Raw genomic sequence first — 26,011 nt, 5'->3', positions numbered from 1 at the left:
ATGTTTCTTCTTGTTCGTCCGAGTGCAGTTTAAAGGTCTATTTATTTTTCTTATCCAAATGAATCTAGAATTAAACGTATAATTTTATTAGCTTTTTTTTTTAATTATTTGTTTTAAGTAAAATTAAATATTAACATTTTCGTGACATGAGATTTGACCAACTGTAATTGCCGTAGATTTCACGTGGTAGCAGAAGAGCTACTCCATTCCAGGCACGACGCGTTTACGCTCGGCTTCACGATAAAAAATAATTCAACACGAATTCGTACGGAACGAACTGACACATCGACACTTTGCCCCGTCACTACTTTATTGAAGTCAAACATAATTGCTACGTTTCGTGTCTGGTTCAATCGTATCTCTCGGCCCTCTTTATTTTGTCTTGTCTTAGCTTAGCTTAGCTTAGTTTAGCTTAGCTTAGCTTGCTAGGCGCCAAAAAACGAGACGCGTTTGCTATCGACAAATTGGCTCAGCAGACGTCAATCGTGAGCGTAAAGTGTCGTGAATATCGTGTGAAGATGTTCACAATGGCGAAAGTCAAGTACGAAGAGGAGCTTTGTGGAGCACAGGAGGACAACGAGCGACAACGTCAACTGCTGGACGCCGTTTACAAGCAGCCTCGAGTTGTGTTGAACAGAGCAGGTTTGTCACTTGTTTCGTCGACACTTTTCAACCATATGTACGTTTTTATTTCTGTAAGGACTCTTCACCGGGTCACTTTGTTACGATACACAGTTTTTTTTCTTCAGTCGGTTTGGTACATTTCTCAGTCGATGAGAATTGGATTTAGCAGAGCTACAACTGAGGCAAAGCTAGCCGCCTTTTCTTTTTACGCGGTCAAGTCAGCCGCCTTTTCTTTTTACGCGGTCAAGTCAGCCGCACTTCATTTTTTCTGTTCGCCCTTTTCTAGGATTTACGGTAGTGTGCTCGAAGAGACGCTGGCGCGGAGAATGTGACCGAGAACAACATTGGGTTTTCAAAATAAAAGATCGGTTTTCAAAAATAAAATTGAATTCAAACGCAGTTTAAAGTATGCTTGGTTTTATTATTATTATTATTATTATTATTATTATTATTATTATTATTATTAACAGTTTAAAAGCTGTTTCACAATAACAGTACCAATTCAAATTTCACTGGGAATGCACTCTTGTGGGGTGATATTGAGCAATAACATTGATATGTACAATATTAAGTCAACGGTAATTTAAAATGAAGGAAATGTTGAAATTGAGAAAAAAATAGGTGTGTGTCATCGAACAGACATGCCACTTTGAGGCAGAACTAATTTGGGGTCAATAGGTCATATGACCTAGAAGCTATTAAGCAGAAAATAAGTGGAAGTCTAAAATGAAAAAAAAAAATATATATAAAAGGTGGGCATCATCTATCAGACATGGCACTATGATGCAGCATTGGTTGGGGTCAATAGGTCACATGGCCTGGAACCTATTGAGCTAAGAAGCTGAAATTTACAGATAATGAGAAAAAAAATTGTTAAAAATAAGCGGAGGTCTTTTTTGAATATGTACAATTTTCTCTTGTTGCCTCCAATATTAGTTGCTGATGTCATGTTGATCAAAATGTATGCTGTGTTGACCCTAGTCTCACACCTTGACTCCGCAACATTTTTGCATTATTTTTTTTGCATATTTATTTTTTTGCACAATGAAAAATGGTTGAACAAGTTACAATACGTCAACCATATTTCTATATATTCCCAGTAGCCTTTTTTTTTTTTCGAGGCAAATGTTAACTTTTACTAATCAAAAATCAATTCAACCAATGAGCAACCCGTTTTCTGAAATTTGTGTTTTCATCTCTAATATTCTAATATAAATTATGGTGAAAACAGTGCCTCTGGATTGGCAGACCGGGGTGGTGGTCCCCCTTTTTAAGAAGGGGGACCGGAGGGTGTGTTCCAACTACAGAGGGATCACACTCCTCAACCTCCCTGGTAAGGTCTATTCAGGGGTGCTGGAGAGGAGGGTCCGTCGGGAGGTCGAATCTCGGATTCAGGAGGAGCGGTGCGGTTTTCGTCCTGGCCGTGGAACAGTGGACCAGCTCTACACCCTCAGCAGGATCCTTGAGAGTGCGTGGGAGTTCGCTCAACCAGTCCACATGTGTTTTGTGGATTTGGAGAAGGCGTTCGACCGTGTCACTCGGGGAGTCCTGTGGGGGGTGCTTCGGGAGTACGGGGTACCGGGCCCCCTGATACGGGCAGTTCGGTCCCTGTTTAGTCTTCATTGCCGGCAGTAAGTCGGATTCGTTTCCGGTGAGGGTTGGACTCCGCCAAGGTTGCCCTTTGTCACCGATTCTGTTCATAATTTTTATGGACAGAATTTCTAGGCGCAGCCGAGGCGTGGAGGGGATCCGGTTTGGTGGCCTCAGCATTGCATCTCTGCTCTTTGCAGATGATGTGGTGCTGTTGGCTTCTTCAGGCTGGGATCTCCAACTCTCACTGGAGCGGTTCGCAGCCGAGTGTGAAGCGGTTGGGATGAGGATCCGCACCTCCAAATCCGAGACCATGGTCCTCAATCGGAAAAGGGTGGCGTGTCCTCTCCGGGTCGGGGATGAGATCCTCCCCCAAGTGGAGGAGTTCAAGTATCTTGGGGTCTTGTTCACGAGTGAGGGCATGATGGAACGGGAGATCGACAGGTGGATCGGTGCAGCGTCTGCAGTAATGCGGACTCTGTATTGGTCCGTCGTGGTGACGAAAGAGCTGAGCCAAAAGGAGAAGCTCTCGATTTACCAGTCGACCTACGTTCCGACCCTCACTTATGGTCACGAGCTGTGTGTCGTGACCAGTGGCGTTCCTAAGCAACTTGGTACCCTCGGCAGGATTTCTGGTAGTGCCCCCCCTCCCAGAGCGTGCACAACTTATTAGACCAAACACAAACACGACCCCTACTCAAATTATTAGACCAACCACAAAATATTTACATTTAGAGCATTTCCCACAGTTATTTTATACTTAATGGTAGAACCGTACGTCACTGTGGTATTTTCGCTGTAGAGGAAGAAAATAACGTGGAAAAAATGCTGCTGAAAAGTCAACTTACTGTAGGTTTGGCAACACAAGATGGCCGCCGCCAGCTTCACTTTTCACTACAGCATGAGCAGCCCAGTTAATTTATGACGTCCGTGCTGTATCAGCCTGCACATCCACCTGAGAATCTGACCGTGATCAGTTTTTTTTTTTTTTTTTGAAGGTTTGAGCCAGGACAGCTTACTCGCATTTTCATTTCATTTTCTTAACTAAAGAGCCAGACCTGTCACCAGAAAGAGAGTGCAGGGGGGGCATTACCTTTTTTGGGGGAGCACACTTCATCAACCTAAATCTAATGTTGTTCAGGTTGAACAGTGGCATTGTGACAACTGCAAAAGCGGCGGAATGACTGTGACCCAGCCCCTTCTATCTGAGATTAGCTAGCAGTTGCCTTCATTTGCTTTTTGGATTTAGGGCTGTACGATATGGATAAAATTTCGGATCATTTTTGCCTGACATCTTTATTCTTTGGTCTTTGACTCAGCATGAAACTTCGCATCATTTCAGTGTTTTATGGTGCCTTCTGTAATTTGTGTTATTTTATTTATAGTTATATTTACTTATTCACTTCCCTACATCTTATATATATATATATTTTTTTTTTTGCTTTTATACTTACCTACTCATATTTACTATAATTAATTTTATTTTGTGTTATTTTCTTTCACTTGTGTCCACTGCAAGACTGATTTCTATTCCATGCACTTTGTATGCAGCAATGGATGTTTTAAAGTGCTTGATAAAAAAGATTGAGTTGAGATATGTCGATCATATACAGAAACGACATATGCGTTCAGTGAAAAATATCAATCCATTAGGATGTGTAAAGTGCTGTTTATTATTGTTATTATTATTATTGTTGTTGTTGTTGTTGTTGTTGTTGTTGTTATTATTATAACTTAGTGACAGTCATCAACCGTGACGAACTTGGCAATAAAAAAAAAAAAGAAAAGAGAATTCAACTTACATTATACTGCAACTATGCTTTAGTGATAAATAATTTTATGCTCCAAAGTAGGGGTGTGAATTGCCTAGTACCTGACGATTCGATTCGTATCACGATTCACAGGTCACGATTCGATTCGATACCGATTAATCCCGATACGAATTTATAAGTCGATTCTTGAGATTTTTTTCAGTCAAATTTAGAAAATACTAATCAGTAAGCTTGTAGAGTGTAAGATTTATATGAAAATGTATTATTTATTTATCTGAAATTTCAGTCTTATAGAGGTTGTAATCTGTTTCATGTTTAAACAGCATTAAAATAAAATATTAAGGCTTAATGTTTCTTTCATATAACATTCTTCCATGCTCAAGGTGTGAATCCTAAAAAAAAAAAAATCGATTCTGCCGATTATTGAATCGATTCGAGAATCGCGCGATGTAGTATCGCGATATATCGCCGAATCGATTTTTTTTTAACACCCCTACTCCAAAGTATTTGTTGTGGATGTGTGACTGCGTGGGTCTGTTAACCGCATACTGTGTATTGCTACAATTTGTCCGTGCTGTGTGGCTTGACTAATCAAAACAAAAGTTTGCCACTCACTTGTGAACGTTGGTTCGTGGACCAGTGAACGCAGGATTCCCAACCATGTCAACTGTGTCATCCTGGATCGAGGTTTGGCGTTTGCTCACTGCTCAGTCATTGGGTCAGTGCCGGCCGGCGAACGTGCACCACTATCTAACGCGGAAGTAGATTTGGCTAATGCGCGTCTCCGGAGCGCGCGTCACCCCACCCAATCCCGATTACCATTGGCTAGCCGTAGATGTCAATCAAAGCCAAATTTGAAAGGATGTATGTGGTTGGCTGGCAAGCCATGCTTTACTTGAACAGAAGGCGCACGTTTACGTGACTGATAAAAGTAAAAAAAAAAATCAATAAATTCTCCTTTCCCTGTCGTCCTTTTGCTCACGAGCGCCCCTGGCATCTGCCTAATCTGCCTAATGGCAGGAGCGCCACTGGTCGTGACCAAAAGAACGAGATCCCGGATACAAGCGGCCGAAATGAGTTTCCTCCGCAGGGTGTCCGGGCTCTCCCTTAGAGATAGGGTGAGAAGCTCGGTCATCCGGGAGGGACTCGGAGTCAAGCCGCTGCTCCTCCGCGTTGAGAGGAGCCAGCTGAGGTGGCTCGGGCATCTGGTTCGGATGCCTCCTGGACGCCTCCCTGGGGAGGTCTTCCGGGCATGTCCCACCGGCGGGAGGCCCCGGGGACGACCCAGGACACGCTGGAGAGACTATGTCTCCCGGCTGGCCTGGGAGCGCCTTGGGATCCCGCCGGAGGAGCTGGTTGAAGTGGCTGGGGAGAGGGAGGTCTGGGTTTCCCTCCTAAAGCTGCCTTCCCCGCGACCTGACCTCGGATAAGCGGAGGAAGATGGATGGATGGATGGATGGATGGATGGATGGATGGATGAATTTATGGTGAATTCTAGGGCTTGGTATCGATTCAAATTTCCAGGATTTGTTTGTGTGTGTTGAATGTGTTGTGTGTGTGTGTGTGTGTGTGTGTGTGTGTGTGTGTGTGTTGGGGGCGGGGTCGATATATCTATACATGGCTTTATGTATCGATATTGGGATATGAAAAGGCGTATCTATACGATATCGATATATCAATATTTTGAACCCAGCCCGAGTTAATTCAATTGAAATAGAAAGGGCGTATGAAAACAAATTCCTTGTAGTAGTTATTGATGATAAATTATTTTGGAAGCCACACATAGAAATTGTTAAAAGGAAAATGTGAAAAATCATAGGAATACTCTATAAAACTAAGGATGTCCTGAACATGAACTCATTATATACATTATACAGTTCATTATTCTTACAATATCTGACCTATTGTGTGAAAATCTGGGCAAATGCAAATAAAACAAACACCAACTCACGACTTGGTTGAGTTTAAATTAGCACCAAATTAGACACAGTCCTTATGATATAAGGGGTGCACATGTCTATAAAAACAAAACAAAAAAACAAGAACAAATATTAAGCAAAGGTGTGTATCTGTTAGGTGTTAATTTGTGGAATCATTTGGGAATTGCCCTGAAAGGATGTGACTCACTTGTTGAGTTTAAAAAAAAATGTTTAAAAGTTTAAAAAAAATACTTGTGTATAGATTGTTATTCATTCACTCATGTGGCCCATGTGATAAACTTCAATATAAAATACATAACATCACAATAAATTAACTTTACCAAACCATGTGTATCTTGTGTCTCGCAGATGTCAGTGAAAAATATATTTTTCCTGAGCGGCAGGAGCCAGAGTTCCCTGGCGTGAAACAGGAGGAGGACTTGGAGCCTCTGCAAGTTAAAGAAGAGCAGCAGCAACAGCCTCCCAACATCAAAAAAGAGGAGCAGCTGCCACCATACATTGAAGAGGAGGAGCACTTCACAGAGTTGCCCGTGACTGGTGTCCATTTGAAGACTGAAGATGAACGTCAATATGAAGAGAACAAAGGGGCGGAGTCTCCAAGCAGACAACAAATGACAAATGATGACAGCCGGTTAACTCTTATGTCAGATGGTGAAGACGCGTCACACGCTGCTCACACTGCTGACGATGAACAGTGTGACGATGATGTGACATGTCACACTGATGGCAAACGGTGGAAATGTTCTCAGTGTGGAAAAACCTTTGGTTCCAAGTCTCAATTGAGAAATCATGCGATGGGCCACATTGGTGATAAACCTTTTGTCTGCTCAGTTTGTGGTCGAAGTTTCTCTAGGAAGGAAACTTTAACAACGCACACGCGAACCCACACGGGAGAGAAGCCTTTTGCTTGCACAATTTGTGGTCGAAAATTTGCTCAGAGGGGACACTTAAAAAGACACACAAGAACCCACACTGGAGAGAAGCCCTTTGCTTGCTCAGTTTGTGGTCAAAATTTTTCTTCCAAGGGATACTTAAAAACACACACAAGAACCCACACTGGAGAGAAGCCCTTTGCTTGCTCGGTTTGTGGTAAAAAATTTCGTGAAAAGGAAAATTTAAAAATACACACAAGAACCCACACTGGAGAGAAGCCCTTTGCTTGCTTGGTTTGTGGTCAAAATTTTTCTTCCAAGGGATACTTAAATATACACACAAGAACCCACACTGTAGAGAAGCTCTTTGCCTGCTCAGTTTGTGGTAAGAAATTTCCTGAAAAGGAAAAATTAAAAATACACACAAGAATCCACACTGGAGAGAAGCCCTTTGCTTGCTTGGTTTGTGGTCAAAAATTTTCTTACAAGGGATACTTAAAAATACACACAAGAACCCACACTGGAGAGAAGCCCTTTGCTTGCTTGGTTTGTGGTAAGAAATTTCGTGATAAGGAAAAATTAAAAATACACACAAGAACCCACACTGGAGAGAAGCCCTTTGCTTGCTTGGTTTGTGGTCAAAAATTTTCTTACAAGGGATACTTAAAAATACACACAAGAACCCACACTGGAGAGAAGCCCTTTGCTTGCTTGGTTTGTGGTAAGAAATTTCGTGATAAGGAAAAATTAAAAATACACACAAGAACCCACACTGTAGAGAAGCTCTTTGCCTGCTCAGTTTGTGGTAAGAAATTTCCTGAAAAGGAAAAATTAAAAATACACACAAGAATCCACACTGGAGAGAAGCCCTTTGCTTGCTTGGTTTGTGGTCAAAAATTTTCTTACAAGGGATACTTAAAAATACACACAAGAACCCACACTGGAGAGAAGCCCTTTGCTTGCTTGGTTTGTGGTAAGAAATTTCGTGATAAGGAAAAATAAAAAATACACACAAGAACCCACACTGGAGAGAAGCCCTTTGCTTGCTCGGTTTGTGGTAAGAAATTTCCTGAAAAGGAAACATTAAAAATACACACAAGAACCCACACTGGAGAGAAGCCCTTTGCTTGCTCAGTTTGTGGTCGAAGTTTCTCTAGGAAGGGAACTTTAACAACGCACAGGCGAATCCACACGGGAGAGAAGCACTTTGCTTGCTTGGTTTGTGGTCAAAATTTTTCTTCCAAGGGATACTTAAAAATCCACACAAGAGCCCACACTGGAGAGAAGCCTTTTGCTTGCTCAGTTTGTGGTAAAAAATTTACTGCTAATGAAACGTTAAAAAGACACACAAAGACCCACACTGATGAGAAACCATTTTCTTGCTCAGTTTGTGGTCAAAGATTCCCAACAAAGGGCAATGCTGAGAGGCACAAGTGTGCTGGTGAGAAAAGCGGTTGATGAATGAAGCTTGATATGATCTCATTTAGGAATTGACATTTAAAATGGTGCAGAAATATCTACCGCTAAATGAATGATTGATCTGTGTACTTGTATCGTGTGTTGTGTCTTAGCCTATTTTGAAATTGAGTTTGTTCTGTCCCTCATAACGACAGTAAATTGAGGCATATTGCTCAGTCAATTTTTGTTTTGTAGAAATGTTATGTTCTATTTTTGCCAGTAGATGTCGCCCTTGTCATTGTATGTTCATGTGTTTGATTTTGTTAAGTGAACCGGAGCCGCCTAGTGGCGAAGCAATGAAAATAGCAGCTATGTTTTTGAGGACCTGCACACGCAGTCACAGCACGGGAGGAAACGCAAGATTTTCCTCTAGTCTCATCATTGGTTTTTTTTCGGAGCCTTGGCAGAGCATAATCTGTAAATCATAACGCTTTGACGTATTTGTGTTTGTGATTATTTTAGGTTTCTTGGTGGTGAACTTTCTTTGAAAAGGCGCTGACTCGATGTTATTAGCCGTTAGCTGCTAACCTGTGCTAAAGTTATTGTTGGCCTACTTGTGTTAGTTAAATGGTATTTTTCACACTGTACACTTATTTGTAGACAGAAGCATTTATGACTTGTTTTAATCTGTATGTTGCAGTTTCACAAAATAGAAAAGAAGGAAGTAAAGAGCCACGACTACAGCAACCACGTGTCTTTATTTGGAACTCTTTCACATGTTTAGCTCGCTGCCTAAGTTGCGCTAACTGAGGGCAGAAGAGAGTTTGTTTTGAAAACGTAACATCAACCTGACAAGTGGCTGCAGATTATAACTGACGGCTATAATCTGTCATCTGTACATGTAAATGTCCGTTCATATGTAGTTTGCCTTATATACATATTAAAAGGCTGTTGTTGAACACATTATTTTAGGTTAAATAATTAGGCACAAATTAGTGTGTCAAAAAAATAACGCTACTGATCGCGAGTCAATGCAAAATTTGGCCCATTGAGGTACACAGAGTAGACTGCAGGGGGCACCACTACAGAGTAGCACGAGCACACCGACCTGTATATATGACTGGATAGCAGATAGCCCTTACACGCCCGTGCAAGCCGTTGAAGCGACAGGGTGGCCATCTTGCTCCTACCATCTCGTCAGTGGGTGGACGGTATGTCCACTTTGAGGACCCCTTTTTTTTTTTTTTTAATCACTCAGTTCCATGGACAGCATGATTTATGGTGATTTAAATTCTTTAAAAACAAGAGGACTTCGGACATTTTCCAACTTGCCTTAAAGGCGTATAAATGATATGTTACATGACGTTTACAGGAGGAAACTTGTTTAATTCATTGTTTATGAAAGAATCACAACTGTTCAACAAATAATATTGGGTCCTTACGTGCACACATATGACAGAAAAGATGGCGCTTTCAAGCAGCAATGCCAGTTAAGTGGGGATTTTGGGAGGTTGTTGTGCTGTTAGACTAGCTCAGGGGTGTCAAAACTCAGTTTTGTTGCAGTCCTCAGGGTTTATCTCAGAGGGCTGTTATGACGGGGAAACCAAATGTTTATTCGTCTCACCGAACAAGATGGATTACTCGTTTTGAAATGAGAAGTCAAGGGTAAAAGTTTGGAATCAGAATCCTGCCAATACCTCGTAACTTCGGTTTGAATCTCCGAAAACATTTTTGAATGACTGAAAAAATGTTTCGAATCTCCAAAAATATTTTTGAATGACTAAAAAATCACAGAAAAAGCTGTAAAATAAAAAAAAAATGCTTAGAAAAGACAGACATTTTTTTAAAGTATGATTTTACAGTGTTTCACCCACAAATTTTCAGAGGTTCAAAATGGTCACCAGCCAAGTTTCAAAAATGGCGTTTTGGCATTGTTCTCCCGAGGCATTTATTTGTTTCCCGTTTTTGAAACCTGTAAACTCTGAACGTTCTCAAAACGTTGAAAAAATATTTCCAAACCTGAAAAGTGGGTTTGAATCTCCAAAAAGTATAAAAAATCATTCAAAATGACAACCTTTTTTTTTTTTTTTTAACAGTTTCACCCACAAACTTTCAGAGATTCAAAACGTTCACCAGCCAAGTTTCAAAAATGGCATTTTGGCATTGTTTTCCCGAGGCATTGGTTGAAAGACTGAAAATGTTTTCAATGTTGTTTTGAAACCGCAATTGACCTTTCGCATTAGCTCCGCCCCCCTTAGTTACTGTTGCTAGTCCGTCAAGCTTGGTGCCTCCGACAGCACAAGCCGTGACGGGAAGACTTACACCGGCGTGTATTAGTGATTTCTTTTGGAGCAATACCAGTGCAATATCCTCCAGATCAAGGCAAAAAGGTTTACAATATGCAGTGGAGGGTTATAGTCATAATATTAAATTAGCCAGCGAAGGGGAAACACACAGGACGCACGCTAAATCTGAGAAAACCCCATGACCTATACTTCAGATGCAACCAGCACAGCATTATGGACCAGTCGTGCTCTTGTACTGCCGGGTAAGTTTTCTTACTTATATTAGTCTAGTATTGTTAAAATATGAGGATTACTGTTAGGTCAGCAAGTTAGCTAAACCTCGGTGTTTATAGCTAGCTAAACATTAGTGGGGGGTTTTTGTCTTTGAAAGCATCAGATCAGTCATTGTTATTCTTTGTCCATCATAAAAAAAAATATGTCACCCTAGCCATGGATGTAGTTCAGGTTATATGGCTGGTTGGGATACTCCGGAGACGGGTGTCCGTTCACAAAATGCTGCATGAAAAATGAAAACAAGATAAGCTCGGGGCACTTATTAGGACGCTTAAGTTTGCCAAACTTGACGAAGCTTTGTGTTAACGTTAGCTCGCAACATTTAGACGAATGCAAAAGCTAACAGAAGACATTAAACTAACATTAACCACTGACTGAACAAGCTTAACTTAGATGGCAATGACATTCTAGTAATATATTTTATTCATTAATAGTAACTACAATAACTTTGATATTGTTTTGTTATTGCCCCGAAAGCAAACTACACTACAGCTAGCTAGTTAGCCCGATAGAGTTAGCATAGTCTTACCTTAGCACAGTCCGATTTACATACTCCGTCGGCACACCGCTTCATCATTTTGGAGGTCCGGAGGTTGTTAATGGTTGTCACTCTTCTTCCGTAAAGTTTTATGGTGGTTAGCAGTCTCGTAAGCCATCAAATAAAATCAATCAGACTATGGACGTCATCAAGAGCTGAGTAAAGCTTGACGGACTATGCTTACATAGCAACGGTTGCTAAATGTGTGATTGGTCAATGCTCGTTTGGGGGGGCGGAGTTTGCGAAAGGTCAATTACGGATACAACTCACCTGACTTTTGGCAGCGATATTCGGCCGAGCAAGAAAAGAAAAAGTGTAGTCAATAGTGCATAGAATTTGCCGGCACTCGACTAGAACTTTTCCTGGCTCAAATCTTAAAAAAAAAAAAAAAAAAAAAAAAAAAAAGACCAGAGACTCTTGGGTGGATTTACAGTCTGAGGTAAAACAGCAAGGATGTTTTAAAAAAAAAAACAACTGTGCTCCTCATAATTCTGGGGTACATTATCACAATTCATTATAATCTACATTTATCCAGATTTCTCCTTACTTTGGAAGCATGTATTATTTTGGTATATTTGAATTTGATAATAATGTCGATACACAGTTTCATTTGATAAATCTTATGATTATTCTAGCGAAGTTTTACATTCATAAGTCTAAATTTACACATAAGAAACAATCCTTTATTGATTTTTTTTTTGTATCCGTGAGAAATTATTTTTTTGTCATTGTCTGGTTGTCTGTGCAAAAGCTGTAAAAACATATAACTATTGCAAACTTATCATTTATTTATATGATTTTGTATCAAACTATTTTCTTTTCTTTCAGTTTTACTATTGATTTTATTTGGTTTAGCTTTTGTATGTTTTAACTTTCCTGGCGTGTTCTATGTTCTAATTGTTTATAGTGTATACAATGATTGTATTATTACCCCCCCAATAGTTTGTATACTGATTGAGTGAATAGAGATTTAAAAAATAAAAACTAAACTGGGCTACTCGTATGTACAGGAAGTAAACATGTTTCTTCTTATTCGTCCGAGTGCAGTTTAAAGGTCTATTTATTTTTATTAACCAAATGAATCTAGAATTAAACGTATTAATTTATGAGCTTTTTTTTTTTTTTTTTTTTTTTTTTAAAGTAAAATTAAATATTAACATTTTCGTGACATGAGCTTTGTCCAAGTGTAATTGCCGTAGATTTCACGTGGTAGCAGAAGAGCAACTCCATTCCAGGCACGACGCGTTTACGCTCGGCTTCACGATAAAAATAATTCAACACGAATTCGTACGGAACGAACTGACACATCGACACTTTGCCCCGTCACTACTTTATTGAAGTCAAACATAATTGCTACGTTTCGTGTCTGGTTCAATCGTATCTCTCGGCCCTCTTTATTTTGCCTTAGCTTAGCTTAGCTTAGCTTAGCTTGCTAGGCGCCAAAAAACGAGACCCGTTTGCTATCGACAATTTGGCTCAGCAGACGTCAATCGTGAGCGTAAAGTGTCGTGAATATCGTGTGAAGATGTTCACAATGGCGAAAGTCAAGTACGAAGAGGAGCTTTGTGGAGCACAGGAGGACAACGAGCGACAACGTCAACTGCTGGACGCCGTTTACAAGCAGCCTCGAGTTGTGTTGAACAGAGCAGGTTTGTCACTTGTTTCGTCGACACTTTTCAACCATATGTACGTTTTTATTTCTGTAAGGACTCTTCACCGGGTCACTTTGTTACGATACACAGTTTTTTTCTTCAGTCGGTTTGGTACATTTCTCAGTCGATAAGAATTGGATTTAGCAGAGCTACAGCTGAGGTCAAGCTAGCCGCCTTTTCTTTTTACGCGGTCAAGTCAGCCGCACTTCATTTTTTTCTGTTCGCCCTTTTCTAGGATTTACGGTAGTGTGCTCGAAGAGACGCTGGCGCGGAGAATGTGACCAAGAACAACATTGGGTTTTCAAAATAAAAGATCGGTTTTCAAAAATAAAATTGAATTCAAACGCAGTTTAAAGTATGCTTGGTTTTATTATTATTATTATTATTATTATTATTATTATTATTATTATTATTATTATTGTTAACAGTTTAAAAGCTGTTTCACAATAACAGTACCAATTCAAATTTCACTGGGAATGCACTCTTGTGGGGTGATATTGAGCAATAACATTGATATGTACAGTATTAAGTTAACGGTAATTTAAAATGAAGGAAAGGTTGAAATTGAGAAAAAAATAGGTGTGTGTCATCGAGCAGACATGCCACTTTGAGGCAGAACTAATTTGGGGTCAATAGGTCATATGACCTAGAAGCTATTAAGCAGAAAATAAGTGGAAGTCTTAAATGAAAAAAATAAAATAAAAGGTGTGCATCATCTATCAGACATGGCACTATGATGCTGCATTGGTTTGGGGTCAATAGGTCACATGGCCTGGAAGCTATTGAGCTAAGAAGCTGAAATTTACAGATAATGAGAAAAAATTTTTTTTTAAAAATAAGCGGAGGACTTTTATTTTTATTTTTTTATTTTAAGGCTGTATGCAAATGAATATGTACAATTTTCTCTTGTTTCCTACAATATTAGTTGCTGATGTCATGTTGATCAAAATGTATGCTGTGTTGACCCTCGTCTCACACCTTGACTCCGCAACATTTTTGCATTATTTTTTTTTGCATATTTATTTTTTTTGCACAATGAAAAATGGTTGAACAAGTTACAATACCTCAACCATATTTCTATATATTCCTAGTAGACTTTTTTTTTTTTTTGGCAAATGTTAACTTTTAATAATCAAAAATCAATTAAACCAATGAGCAACCCGTTTTCTGAAATTTGTGTTTTCATCTCTAATATTCTAATATAAATTATGGTGAAAACAGTGCCTCTGGATTGGCAGACCGGGGTGGTGGTCCCCCTTTTTAAGAAGGGGGACCGGAGGGTGTGTTCCAACTATAGAGGGATCACACTCCTCAGCCTCCCTGGTAAGGTCTATTCAGGGGTGCTGGAGAGGAGGGTCCCTCGGGAAGTCGAATCTCGGATTCAGGAGGAGCGGTGCGGTTTTCGTCCTGGCCGTGGAACAGTGGACCAGCTCTACACCCTCAGCAGGATCCTTGAGGGTGCGTGGGAGTTCGCTCAACCAGTCCACATGTGTTTTGTGGATTTGGAGAAGGCGTTCGACCGTGTCCCTCGGGGAGTCCTGTGGGAGGTGCTTCGGGAGTACGGTGTACCGGGCCCTCTGATACGGGCGGTTCGGTCCCTGTTTAGTCCGCATTGCAGGCAGTAAGTCGGATTCGTTTCCGGTGAGGGTTGGACTCCGCCAAGGTTGCCCTTTGTCACCGATTCTGTTCATAATTTTTATGGACAGAATTTCTAGGCGCAGCCGAGGCGTTGAGGGGATCCGGTTTGGTGGCCTCAGCATTGCATCTCTGCTCTTTGCAGATGATGTGGTGCTGTTGGCTTCTTCAGGCTGGGATCTCCAACTCTCACTGGAGCGGTTCGCAGCCGAGTGTGAAGCGGTTGAGATGAGGATCCGCACCTCCAAATCCGAGACCATGGTCCTCAATCGGAAAAGGGTGGCGTGTCCTCTCCGGGTCGGGGATGAGATCCTCCCCCAAGTGGAGGAGTTCAAGTATCTTGGGGTCTTGTTCACAAGTGAGGGCATGATGGAACGGGAGATCGACAGGTGGATCGGTGCAGCGTCTGCAGTAATGCGGACTCTGTATTGGTCCGTCGTGGTGACGAAAGAGCTGAGCCAAAAGGAGAAGCTCTCGATTTACCGGTCGACCTACGTTCCGACCCTCACTTATGGTCACGAGCTGTGGGTCGTGACCAGTGGCGTTCCTAAGCAACTTGGCACCCTAGGCAGGATTTCTGGTAGTGCCCCCCCTCCCAGAGTGTGCACAACTTATTAGACCAACCACAAACACGACCCCCACTCAAATTATTAGACCAACCACAAAATATTTACATTTAGAGCATTTCCCAGTTATTTTATACTTAATGGTAGAACCGTACGTCACAGTGGTATTTTCGCTGTAGAGGAAGAAAATAACGTGGAAAAAATGCTGCTGAAAAGTCAACTTACTGTAGGTTTGGCAACACAAGATGGCCGCCGCCAGCTTCACTTTTCGCTACAGCATGAGCAGCCCAGTTAATTTATGACGTCCGTGCTGTATCAGCCTGCACATCCACCTGAGAATCTGACCGTGATCAGTTTTTTTTTTTTTTTTTAAGGTTTGAGCCAGGACAGCTTACTAGCATTTTCATTTCATTTTCTTAACTAAAGAGCCAGACCTGTCACCAGAAAGAGAGTGCAGGGGGGGCATTACCTTTTTTGGGGGAGCACACTTCATCAACCTAAATCTAATGTTGTTCAGGTTGAACAGTGGCATTGTGACAACTGCAAAAGCGGCGGAATGACTGTGACCCAGCCCCTTCTATCTGAGATTAGCTAGCAGTTGCCTTCATTTGCTTTTTGGATTTAGGGCTGTACGATATGGATAACATTTCGGATAATTTTTGCCAGACATCTTTATTCTTTGGTCTTTGACTCAGCATGAAACTTCGCATCATTTCAGTGTTTTATGGTGCCTTCTGTATTTTGTGTTATTTTATTTATAGTTATATTTACTTATTCACTTCCCTACATCTTATATATTTTTTTTATTTTTTATTTTTGCTTTTATACTTACCTACTTATATTTACTATAATTAATTTTATTTTGTGTTATTTTCTTTCACTTGTGTCCACTGCGAGACTGATTTCTATTCCATGCACTTTGTATGCAGCAATGGATGTTTTAAAGTGCTTTATAAAAAAAAGATTGAGTTGAGATATGTCGATAATATACAGAAACGACATATGGGTTCAGTGAAAAATATCAATCCAAAAGGATGTGTAAAGTGCTGTTTATTATTATTATTCTTATTATTATTGTTATTATTATTATTATTATTATAACTTAGTGACAGTCATCAACCGTGACAAACTTGGCAATAAAAAAAAAAAAGAAAAGAGAATTCAACTTACATTGTACTGCAACTATGCTTTAGTGATAAATAATTTTATGCTCCAAAGTATTTGTTGTGTATGTGTGACTGTGTGGGTCTGTTAAAATTTTGAATCTGATCGAAAGGCCATGACATGTGGGGTCCCTCAAGGGTCAGTCCTTGGACCCCTGTTGTTCAGTCTGTATATGTTACCTTTGGGTCAAATGCTTCAGAACACCGATGTTGACTATCATAGTTATGCAGATGACACACAACTGTATTTATCGATGTCCCCAAATGACAGCAATTCTATTAACACATTGTGTCATTCTCTAGAGCAAGTTAACAACTGGATGAACCAAAATTTCCTTCAGCTGAACGAAAACAAAACGGAGCTCATTGTTTTCGGCAATAAAGAAAAGAGGATTGCTGTTAAAAAACAGCTTGAGTCACTGTCTTTAGAAACTAAAGACCAAGTTCGAAATCTTGGGGTACTAATAGACTCAGATCTGACCTTCAGCAATCATATTAAATTCATCACTAAAACAGCCTTTTACCAGCTGAAAAACATATCCAGACTGAAGGACTGCATGCTTCAAGCAGACCAAGAGAAGCTTATCCATGCTTTTATCTCCAGCAGACTAGATTACTGTAACGGTCTTCTGACTGGACTCTCTCAAAAGAACATGAGACAATTGCAGCTCATTCAGAACGCTGCAGCTCGAGTTCTGACCAAAACAAAAAGATCAGAACATATTACTCCAGTACTTAAGGATTTACACTGGCTCCCTGTCAGCTGTAGAATCGATTTTAAAGTTCTGCTACTCGTCTATAAATCACTAAATGGTTTGGGTCCTGAATATATCCAAGAAATGCTGATTGAGTACAAGCCCAGCAGGGCTCTGAGATCTACAGACTTGGGCCAACTAGTGGAACCCAGAGTTCGAAGCAAACATGGAGAAGCTGCATTTAGCTATTATGCTGCACACAGATGGAATAGGCTACCAACAGAAGTGAAGTCAGCCCCGAGTGTAAATGCTTTTAAATCCAGGTTAAAAACTTTGCTTTTTTCTTATACCTTTGATTAGGGACTTTTAAACAGCTTTAATTAAGTGTTTTTTTTTTTAATTATTATTTTTATTTTTATTTTTATCATTTTAAACTTCCTTATGTTAAATTTTTTTTAAAGTTTGTTGAATAATGTTTTAAGATTGTTAGTTTGTAACCTATTTTCATTTATTTTTCTTCCTCTGAATGTTAACTACTGTTTCTTGATGCTTATGTGTTGTCTTTCCTCGTGTAAAGCACATTGAGTTGCCTTGTGTATGAAATGTGCTATACAAATAAACTTGCCTTGCCTTGCCTTGCCTTGTTAACCGCATACTGTGTATTGCTACAATTTGTCCGTGCTGTGTGGCTTGACTAATCAAAACAAAAGTTTGCCACTCACTTGTGAACGTTGTTTAGTGGACCAGTGAACGCAGGATTCCCAACCATGTCAACTGTGTCATCCTGGATCGAGGTTTGGCGTTTGCTCACTGCTCAGTCATTGGGTCAGTGCCGGCCGGCGAACGTGCACCACTATCTAACGCGGAAGTAGATTTGGCTAATGCGCGTCTCCGGAGCGCGCGTCACCCCCCCCAATCCCGATTACCATTGGCTAGCCGTAGATGTCAATCAAAGCCAAATTTGAAAGGATGTATGTGGTTGGCTGGCAAGCCATGGTTTACTTGAACAGAAGACGCACGTTTACGTGACTGATAAAAGTAAAAAAAAAAAATCAATAAATTCTCCTTTCCCTGTCGTCCTTTTGCTCACGAGCGCCCCTAGCATCTGCCTAATCTGCCTAATGGCAGGAGCGCCACTGGTCGTGACCAAAAGAACGAGATCCCGGATACAAGCGGCCGAAATGAGTTTCCTCCGCAGGGTGTCCGGGCTCTCCCTTAGAGATAGGGTGAGAAGCTCGGTCATCCGGGAGGGACTCGGAGTCAAGCCGCTGCTCCTCCGTGTTGAGAGGAGCCAGCTGAGGTGGCTCGGGCATCTGGTTCGGAGGCCTCCTGGACGCCTCCCTGGGGAGGTGTTTCGGGCATGTCCCACTGGCGGGAGGCCCCGGGGACGACCCAGGACACGCTGGAGAGACTATGTCTCCCGGTTGGCCTGAGAACGCCTTGGGATGCCGCCGGAGGAGCTGGTTGAAGTGGCTGGGGAGAGGGAGGTCTGGGTTTTCCTCCTAAAGCTGCCGCCCCCGCGACCCGACCTCAGATAAGCGGAGGAAGATGGATGGATGGATGGATGAATTTATGGTGAATTCTAGGGCTGGGTATCGATTCAAATTTCCAGGATCGATTCGATTCGATTAATGATTCACAACGATTTTCGATTCATTTGAGGAATTCATGCAGCACCTATTTTAGACAGTCAAAAGTACCAGTGCTGCAAATAGTAGAAACTTCTTGCTCTTGCTGTAATTTAATGCATTAGTAAAAATATGAATATTTACATTAAGAATTGAATCAATTGCAGTTACATTAATACTGTTTTATTTAACATGACCTTATAAAAACAAATAATTAAATCAATTACATCCACAGTACAGGCTATGTAAAAAAAAAAGAAAAAAAAAAGTAACAAAAAACACTGACACTCATTCACAATGTTTTTTGTGCAAATGTTCCAATGGTGGTTGAGGGGATGGGGTGGGTGGGGAGATGATCGATACTGGCTTCCACCGTGTAAGTGACACGGGCTCGGAAGCATTTGTTTGTGTGTGTTGAATGTGTTGTGTGTGTGTGTGTGTGTGTGTGTTGGGGGCGGGGTCGATATATCTATACATGGCTTTATGTATCGATATTGGGATATGAAAAGGCGTATCTATACGATATCGATATATCAATATTTTGAACCCAGCCCAAGTTAATTCAGTTGAAATAGAAAGGGCGTATGAAAACAAATTCCTTGTAGTAGTTATTGATGATAAATTATTTTGGAAGCCACACATAGAAATTGTTAAAAGGAAAATGTGAATAATCATAGGGATACTCTATAAAACTAAGGATGTCCTGAACATGAACTCATTATATACATTATACAGTTCATTATTCTTACAATATCTGACCTATTGTGTGGAAATCTGGGCAAATGCAAATAAAACAAACACCAACTCTGTATTCAAATTGCAAAAGAGAGCTATAAGAATTATTAATTAATCAAAATATACTGAATCAACACATCCATTATTTATTAAATTAAATACAATGAAATTTTATGACTTGGTTGAGTTTAAATTAGCACCAAATTAGACACAGTCCTTATGATATAAGGGGTGCACATGTCTATAAAAACAAAACAAAAAAACAAGAACAAATATTAAGCAAAGGTGTGTATCTGTTAGGTGTTAATTTGTGGAATCATTTGGGAATTGCCCTGAAAGGATGTGACTCACTTGTTGAGTTTAAAAAAAAATGTTTAAAAGTTTAAAAAAAATACTTGTGTATAGATTGTTATTCATTCACTCATGTGGCCCATGTGATAAACTTCAATATAAAATACATAACATCACAATAAATTAACTTTACCAAACCATGTGTATCTTGTGTCTCGCAGATGTCAGTGAAAAATATATTTTTCCTGAGCGGCAGGAGCCAGAGTTCCCTGGCGTGAAACAGGAGGAGGACTTGGAGCCTCTGCAAGTTAAAGAAGAGCAGCAGCAACAGCCTCCCAACATCAAAAAAGAGGAGCAGCTGCCACCATACATTGAAGAGGAGGAGCACTTCACAGAGTTGCCCGTGACTGGTGTCCATTTGAAGACTGAAGATGAACGTCAATATGAAGAGAACAAAGGGGCGGAGTCTCCAAGCAGACAACAAATGACAAATGATGACAGCCGGTTAGCTCTTATGTCAGATGGTGAAGACGCGTCACACGCTGCTCACACTGCTGACGATGAACAGTGTGACGATGATGTGACATGTCACACTGATGGCAAACGGTGGAAATGTTCTCAGTGTGGAAAAACCTTTGGTTCCAAGTCTCATTTGAGAAGACACGCGATGGGCCACACTGGTCATAAACCCTTTGCTTGCACAGTTTGTGGTCGAAGTTTCTCTAGGAAGGAAACTTTAACAACGCACACGCGAACCCACACAGGAGAGAAGCCTTTTGCTTGCTCAGTTTGTGGTCGAAATTTTGCTCACAAGGGAAACTTAAAAATCCACACAAGAACCCACACTGGAGAGAAGCTCTTTGCTTGCTCAGTTTGTGGTCAAAAATTTGCTCAGAGGGTACACTTAAAAATACACACAAGAACCCACACTGGAGAGAAGCCCTTTGCCTGCTCAGTTTGTGGTAAGAAATTTCCTTATAAGGCAAACTTAAAAATCCACACGCGAACCCACACTGGAGAGAAGCCCTTTGCTTGCTTGGTTTGTGGTAAAAAAATTTCTTACAAGGGATACTTAAAAATACACACAAGAACCCACACTGGAGAGAAGCCCTTTGCCTGCTCAGTTTGTGGTAAGAAATTTCGTGAAAAGGAAAAATTAAAAAGACACACAAGAACCCACACTGGAGAGAAGCTCTTTGCTTGCTTGATTTGTGGTCAAAATTTTTCTTCCAAGGGATACTTAAAAATCCACACAAGAGCCCACACTGGAGAGAAGCCTTTTGCTTGCTCAGTTTGTGGTAAAAAATTTACTGCTAATGAAACGTTAAAAAGACACACAAAGACCCACACTGATGAGAAACCATTTTCTTGCTCAGTTTGTGGTCAAAAATTTGCTTTCAAGGGAAACTTAAAAATACACACAAGAACCCACACTGGAGAGAAGCCTTTTGCTTGCTCAGTTTGTGGTCAATATTTTGCTCAGAGGGTACACTTAAAAACACACACAAGAACCCACACTGGAGAGAAGCCCTTTGCTTGCTTGGTTTGTGGTCAAAATTTTTCTTCCAAGGGATACTTAAAAATCCACACAAGAACCCACACTGGAGAGAAGCCCTTTGCTTGCTTGGTTTGTGGTCAAAATTTTTCTTCCAAGGGATACTTAAAAATCCACACAAGAACCCACACTGGAGAGAAGCCCTTTGCTTGCTCAGTTTGTGGTCAAAGATTCCCAACAAAGGGCAACGCTGAGAGGCACAAGTGTGCTGGTGAGAAAAGCGGTTGATGAATGAAGCTTGATATGATCTCATTTAGGAATTGACGTTTAAAATGGTGCAGAAATTTCTACCGCTAAATGAATGATTGATCTGTGTACTTGTATCGTGTGTTGTGTCTTAGCCTATTTTGAAATTGAGTTTGTTTTGAAAACGTAACATCAACCTGACAAGTGGCTGCAGATTATAACTGACGGCTATAATCTGTCATCTGTACATGTAAATGTCCGTTCATATGTAGTTTGCCTTATATTCATATTAAAAGGCTGTTGTTGAACACATTATTTTAGGTTAATTAATTATGCACAAATTAGTGTGTCCAAAAAATAACGCAACTGATCGCGAGTCTGATTGCAGACCGCAGACTGGGAACGGAACGCCCACGGAACGGAACGGAACGCCCCTATGCTCTTGATTGACGGAAAGTGACGCTGCTGTCGTGATCCAGTAGTGTTGTTCTCAACTTCTCTGCAGCGAGCGGTCGCCACGAGAACTACGAAACGAAATCATTCCATCCATTATCACAACCTCTTAGTTCTCAAAAAGTTCCCGGGGACGACACGAAATAATTTGTAAAATGACGAGTCGGGAGCAGAAAGTAAGTGGACATGTATTTTATTTAATGAACATTAGCACATAGGTCGCTAAAGAAAAGTTCGTTTCCCGCACAGAAAGTTTGAAAAATGAATTGAAATGATTTAGTGGAACACAATGTTTTTCTTCCATATCTCTCTCGTTGAATTCCAATTGTTATTTCGCATGGAACAATAGTTTGAACCTGTGTACCGTACAATATGCTGACCTAAAAGTAGTAACTTGCAAATGGGGAATCCACCGTGACGCTGTACGTAATGCAAAATGGTGTAAGCCCAATACGTCACATATTTGCAGCAGATAGGCCTGTATAGCGTAGCTACGTAATTAATTACCATTAATGTATCGATGGGATTTGAATAATAACATAATTTTACTCTGTTGTGGCATGAACGTTAAGAAATCTTTACATGAGTCCAGTTTTTTCTATTTCTGTTGGTATGTTTTTGGATTGTAATTGGCCAATTCTACAGTCGGATGACAAAAGATTTATACAAATAAAATGTGTTCTAATTTGCACTCAGCTTCATCGAACCGTCTATAAAGATGGACACCTACCAGCACCCATTTTGGAAGGCTTGAACCGATACAGATGCAGCATTTGTGCCAAAGGTGGAGAGTTTGCATATGTTGTGGCACATCTGCAAACTCAAGATAAGACGGCAGTTTGTCATGAAGGTATGTTGTAGTTTGAAGACCACTATAATCAATTTAAATTTTGTCAATATGGCAATTCTTTCTTAGTTGCCATGGTAAGCAATTTTTATAAATATGAAAAAGAATGTATTGTTAGTTTTATGAATGATGAATACATTTCGCTACAACCTAAAAAGTACTCACTGATACTGATGCCAAGTAATGGATGCCACTAGTACTCTATATAGAAAATTACAATTAAACAAATGACACAGACTTTTAAAGAAAGACCTTTCAAATTTGAAAAGCTTTTTCTAACCTAATGCACAGAAATAAGGCTGGCTCGCATTTCCAGAAAGAGGAAAATAGATGAGAATGCCAAGGTAAGAATAATGGACAGAATTTTCCAAACCCCAATTAATCTATGCAAATTGTCATTGTAGTGTATACATGTCCAAAACATATAATTAATCCCATTCCCTTGAACTTAAGGAGGAACGTCCGATGTCAGCAACCAAGGTCAAGAAGCCTTCTGCAGAGAGAGTGGTCGCTTCCATCTGTCAGGCATGCATGCAACAATTTTTATTTATGTATTTTACACTTTGGAGGTGAAGCACAGTTATGAACTGATGATATACACTCACTGGCTAGTCAAACAGAACTACACAGAGTAGAGACTTTAATATTGCATCTTTATCAGAGAATCATGTGGCTCTGACATTTATACAATATAAACAAATTATGTGAAAGCTACAAAAACATGCTGATAAGGAATTCTTCATTGCACTTCTCTTGTTCCAAGAAGATAATGATGATCATATTGATGATGAAGACAAGTCTATTTTTAGTTTATGCGGTTATGTTCACAGCTACCAGAGGAGATTTTACGATCCATCCTGATTCTTGCTGTCCTCAATGATGGCGAAGGCGCAATCCACGTGCTGGCCCTGACATGCACCCGATTCTGGATGATCATCAGATAAGAATCATTTCGTAGGGAAGCACATTTTCAGTGGCTAGACAGTAAGTTGTGAGGGAGTGGGGATCATGAGGATAAGTGGTTAAGATCATGGATGGGTGGACACAAAAAAAAATAATTCTGTCTGTCTATCTGACAGCTAAGGCTGTTTGAAAACACTATATACATAAGATGACTTGACTGTCTGTCTGTATGTCTATCTATCTACCAGGTGTCGTCAACTGGAGTGCATTTTCACCCGATTTCAAAAAGATGTACAGGATCCCCTATTGCCTCACCCCTTGCATCCAATGCAATTCTATATTTAAAGAATATAGAGGGTTCTGGGGACATGGGAAAAGAGGAGAACTCATTGGTTTTTATTCAGATTACAACATTCACAGACGCTGCAGCAACTGCATAAATTGATGTCACAAAATAAATGTGATTTGGAAAACAAAAAAATGGGAGTGGTTATTTGAAGTTACAGAAGCATGTACATTACATAATGCTTACATGTATCATAAAATCATGTTTGGAGAGGAATTTAAAAAAAAAGAAGATGAAGTAGGCTACTTTTTGTCATAAATATACCACCTAGTATTGCTTGTTGTAGGCCTTTATGGAAAAATATATTTTAAAGATGGCTAACAAAAAATAACATTTTGTATGTATATCACAATTGAACCAGCTTTAAAATACTATTTCCACCTCATAATTTTGTGGAAATAGTCTTTTTCATATGTGCTACGTTTGTGTGTTTGTTGCAATAAAGTTTAGTTTGTCGCGCGATTAATTGCATTAAGTTGCTATTCTGTTTCTAAATAGTCTGTAATCTCCTGGCACTCTTAGCACCTGTCCATAGACCAACTCGGCCGACGAACACTGCAGGTCCTCCTTAGGTGCAGTACGAAGGCCCAGCATGATCCAGGGTAGCTTGTCGACCCAATTACCTTCAGAAAGACCAGCGCGCAAAGCGGCTTTCATCGAACGATGGAACCGTTCGCACAGCCCATCAGCCTGAGGGTGATAAGCGCAGGTGCGGTGTAGCTTGACCCCGAGGCCCTCAGCAAACCTCTGACGTGAACTGCGCACCCCTGTCGGACGAGAGGTCCGCCGGCGGTCCAAACCGAGCGACCCAGGTCCCGATAAACGCCCGGGCCACGTCACTGGTCGATATGGAGGTCAGGGGAACGGCCTCTGGCCAGCGGGTCGTCCTGTCCACCATCGTCAGGAGGTAGGTGAAGCCCTGGGAAGGAGGAAGCGGACCTACGATGTCGACGTTGACATGGTCAAACTTCCTCACAACAAAAGTCTCCAAAGGCGCCTTGGTGTGACGGTGGACCTTGGCTCGCTGACAAGCCACGCATGAATCGACCCAGGCCCGTACATCTTTCTTCAACCCAGACCAGACGAACTTCTGAGCCACCAACCTCGACGATGCCTTCCTGCCGGGGTGTTAGAGACCATGCACCATGTCGAAGGCGGCCCTCTGCCAACCAGAGGGCACCAGCGGTCTAGGCCAGCCCAAGGAGACGTCACACCACAGCTCGACCCCGGAGTCGTCGACCGCTACCCTTTCAACTTGCAACCCGGTGTCGGAGCTCCGAAGCAACTGGGTGCCACGATCGAAAGCCTGGTCGGCCGCCATCCGGGAAAAGTCGAGGCCCAGCTGTACCGTGTTGACGACTGCCCTGGACAGACAATCCGCGACCACGTCGTCCTTGCCAGCGATATGTCGGATGTCCGTGGTGTATTCAGATATGAACGACAACTGGCGCTGTTGCCGCGCGGACCACGGCTCGGACAACTTCGACATGGAGAAGGTGAGCGGCTTGTGATCGACGAAGACCGTGAACTCACGGCCCTCCAGGATGAAGCGGAAGTGGCGGATCGCCAGCCAGACAGCAAGGAGCTCCCTGTCGAACGTGCTGTACTTGCGCTCCCGAGGGACTAACCGGCGGCTGAAAAAGGCGAGCGGCTGCCACGCACCTTCGACGCGCTGCTCCAAAACGGCCCCGACGGCAAAATCAGATGCGTCAGTAGTGAGGGCGATCGGGGCATCCGGGCGCGGGTGGGCCAACAAGGCCGCTTGGGACAGCGCGGCTTTCGTCTCTTCAAAAGCCTTGACTCTCACATCGGTCCAGTCGACCGCACGGTTAGGAGCCACACCCTTAAGTGCGTCGTAAAGCGGGTGCATCACATGGCGGATGAACCTGTGGTAAAAAGTCACCATCCCGAGGAACTCGCGGAGACCCTGGGCCGTCTGGGGTCGAGGAAAAGCGGCAACAGCTTCCACTTTTGCCGGGAGCGGGGTGGCGCCGTCCTCGTTGATGAGGTGGCCGAGGTATTGGATGGAGGGCACACCAAAGA

At 41.4% G+C, this 26,011-nt stretch overlaps 2 protein-coding genes across 10 annotated transcripts; both read left to right on the top strand.

The window, feature by feature from the left end:
• The first annotated feature begins 262 nt into the window (after positions 1-262).
• Positions 263-8,981, top strand: LOC144011969 (uncharacterized). The gene is made up of 2 exons (XM_077511704.1): positions 263-642; positions 6,275-8,981. The coding sequence occupies exons 1-2, from the start codon at positions 519-521 to the stop codon at positions 7,798-7,800; spliced, it is 1,650 nt and encodes a 549-aa protein (XP_077367830.1). The 5' UTR covers positions 263-518; the 3' UTR covers positions 7,801-8,981.
• A 3,561-nt stretch (positions 8,982-12,542) lies between these two features.
• On the top strand, positions 12,543-24,267 carry LOC144011876 (uncharacterized). 9 transcript variants are annotated; one of them, XR_013282123.1, is made up of 4 exons: positions 12,543-12,962; positions 19,900-22,722; positions 23,011-23,063; positions 23,173-23,857. XR_013282123.1 is itself a non-coding variant. In XM_077511703.1 (2 exons), the coding sequence occupies exons 1-2, from the start codon at positions 12,839-12,841 to the stop codon at positions 21,459-21,461; spliced, it is 1,686 nt and encodes a 561-aa protein (XP_077367829.1). In that variant the 5' UTR covers positions 12,543-12,838; the 3' UTR covers positions 21,462-23,855. The 9 variants fall into 9 exon arrangements, 1 of the variants encoding a protein (XP_077367829.1); XR_013282122.1 differs by having other exon boundaries at positions 19,900-23,063; positions 23,173-23,244; positions 23,550-23,856; XR_013282118.1 differs by adding an exon at positions 23,871-24,267 and having other exon boundaries at positions 19,900-23,703.
• The last annotated feature ends 1,744 nt before the right edge of the window (positions 24,268-26,011 follow it).

The sequence above is a fragment of the Festucalex cinctus genome, chromosome 1 (genome assembly GCF_051991245.1).
Source record: "Festucalex cinctus isolate MCC-2025b chromosome 1, RoL_Fcin_1.0, whole genome shotgun sequence".
NCBI classification, from domain to species: Eukaryota; Metazoa; Chordata; class Actinopteri; order Syngnathiformes; family Syngnathidae; genus Festucalex; species Festucalex cinctus.
The sequence above is the reverse complement of the archived record's forward strand: the minus strand, read 5'-3'. Positions and strand labels throughout refer to the sequence as shown.

Coding starts and splice junctions, on each gene's coding strand:
- LOC144011969 (XM_077511704.1), top strand. CDS start 519: ATGTTCACAATGGCGAAAGTCAAGTACGAAGAGGAGCTTTGTGGAGCA. Junction 643..6,274: donor AGTTGTGTTGAACAGAGCAG/GTTTGTCACTTG, acceptor TGTGTCTCGCAG/ATGTCAGTGAAAAATATATT.
- LOC144011876 (XM_077511703.1), top strand. CDS start 12,839: ATGTTCACAATGGCGAAAGTCAAGTACGAAGAGGAGCTTTGTGGAGCA. Junction 12,963..19,899: donor AGTTGTGTTGAACAGAGCAG/GTTTGTCACTTG, acceptor TGTGTCTCGCAG/ATGTCAGTGAAAAATATATT.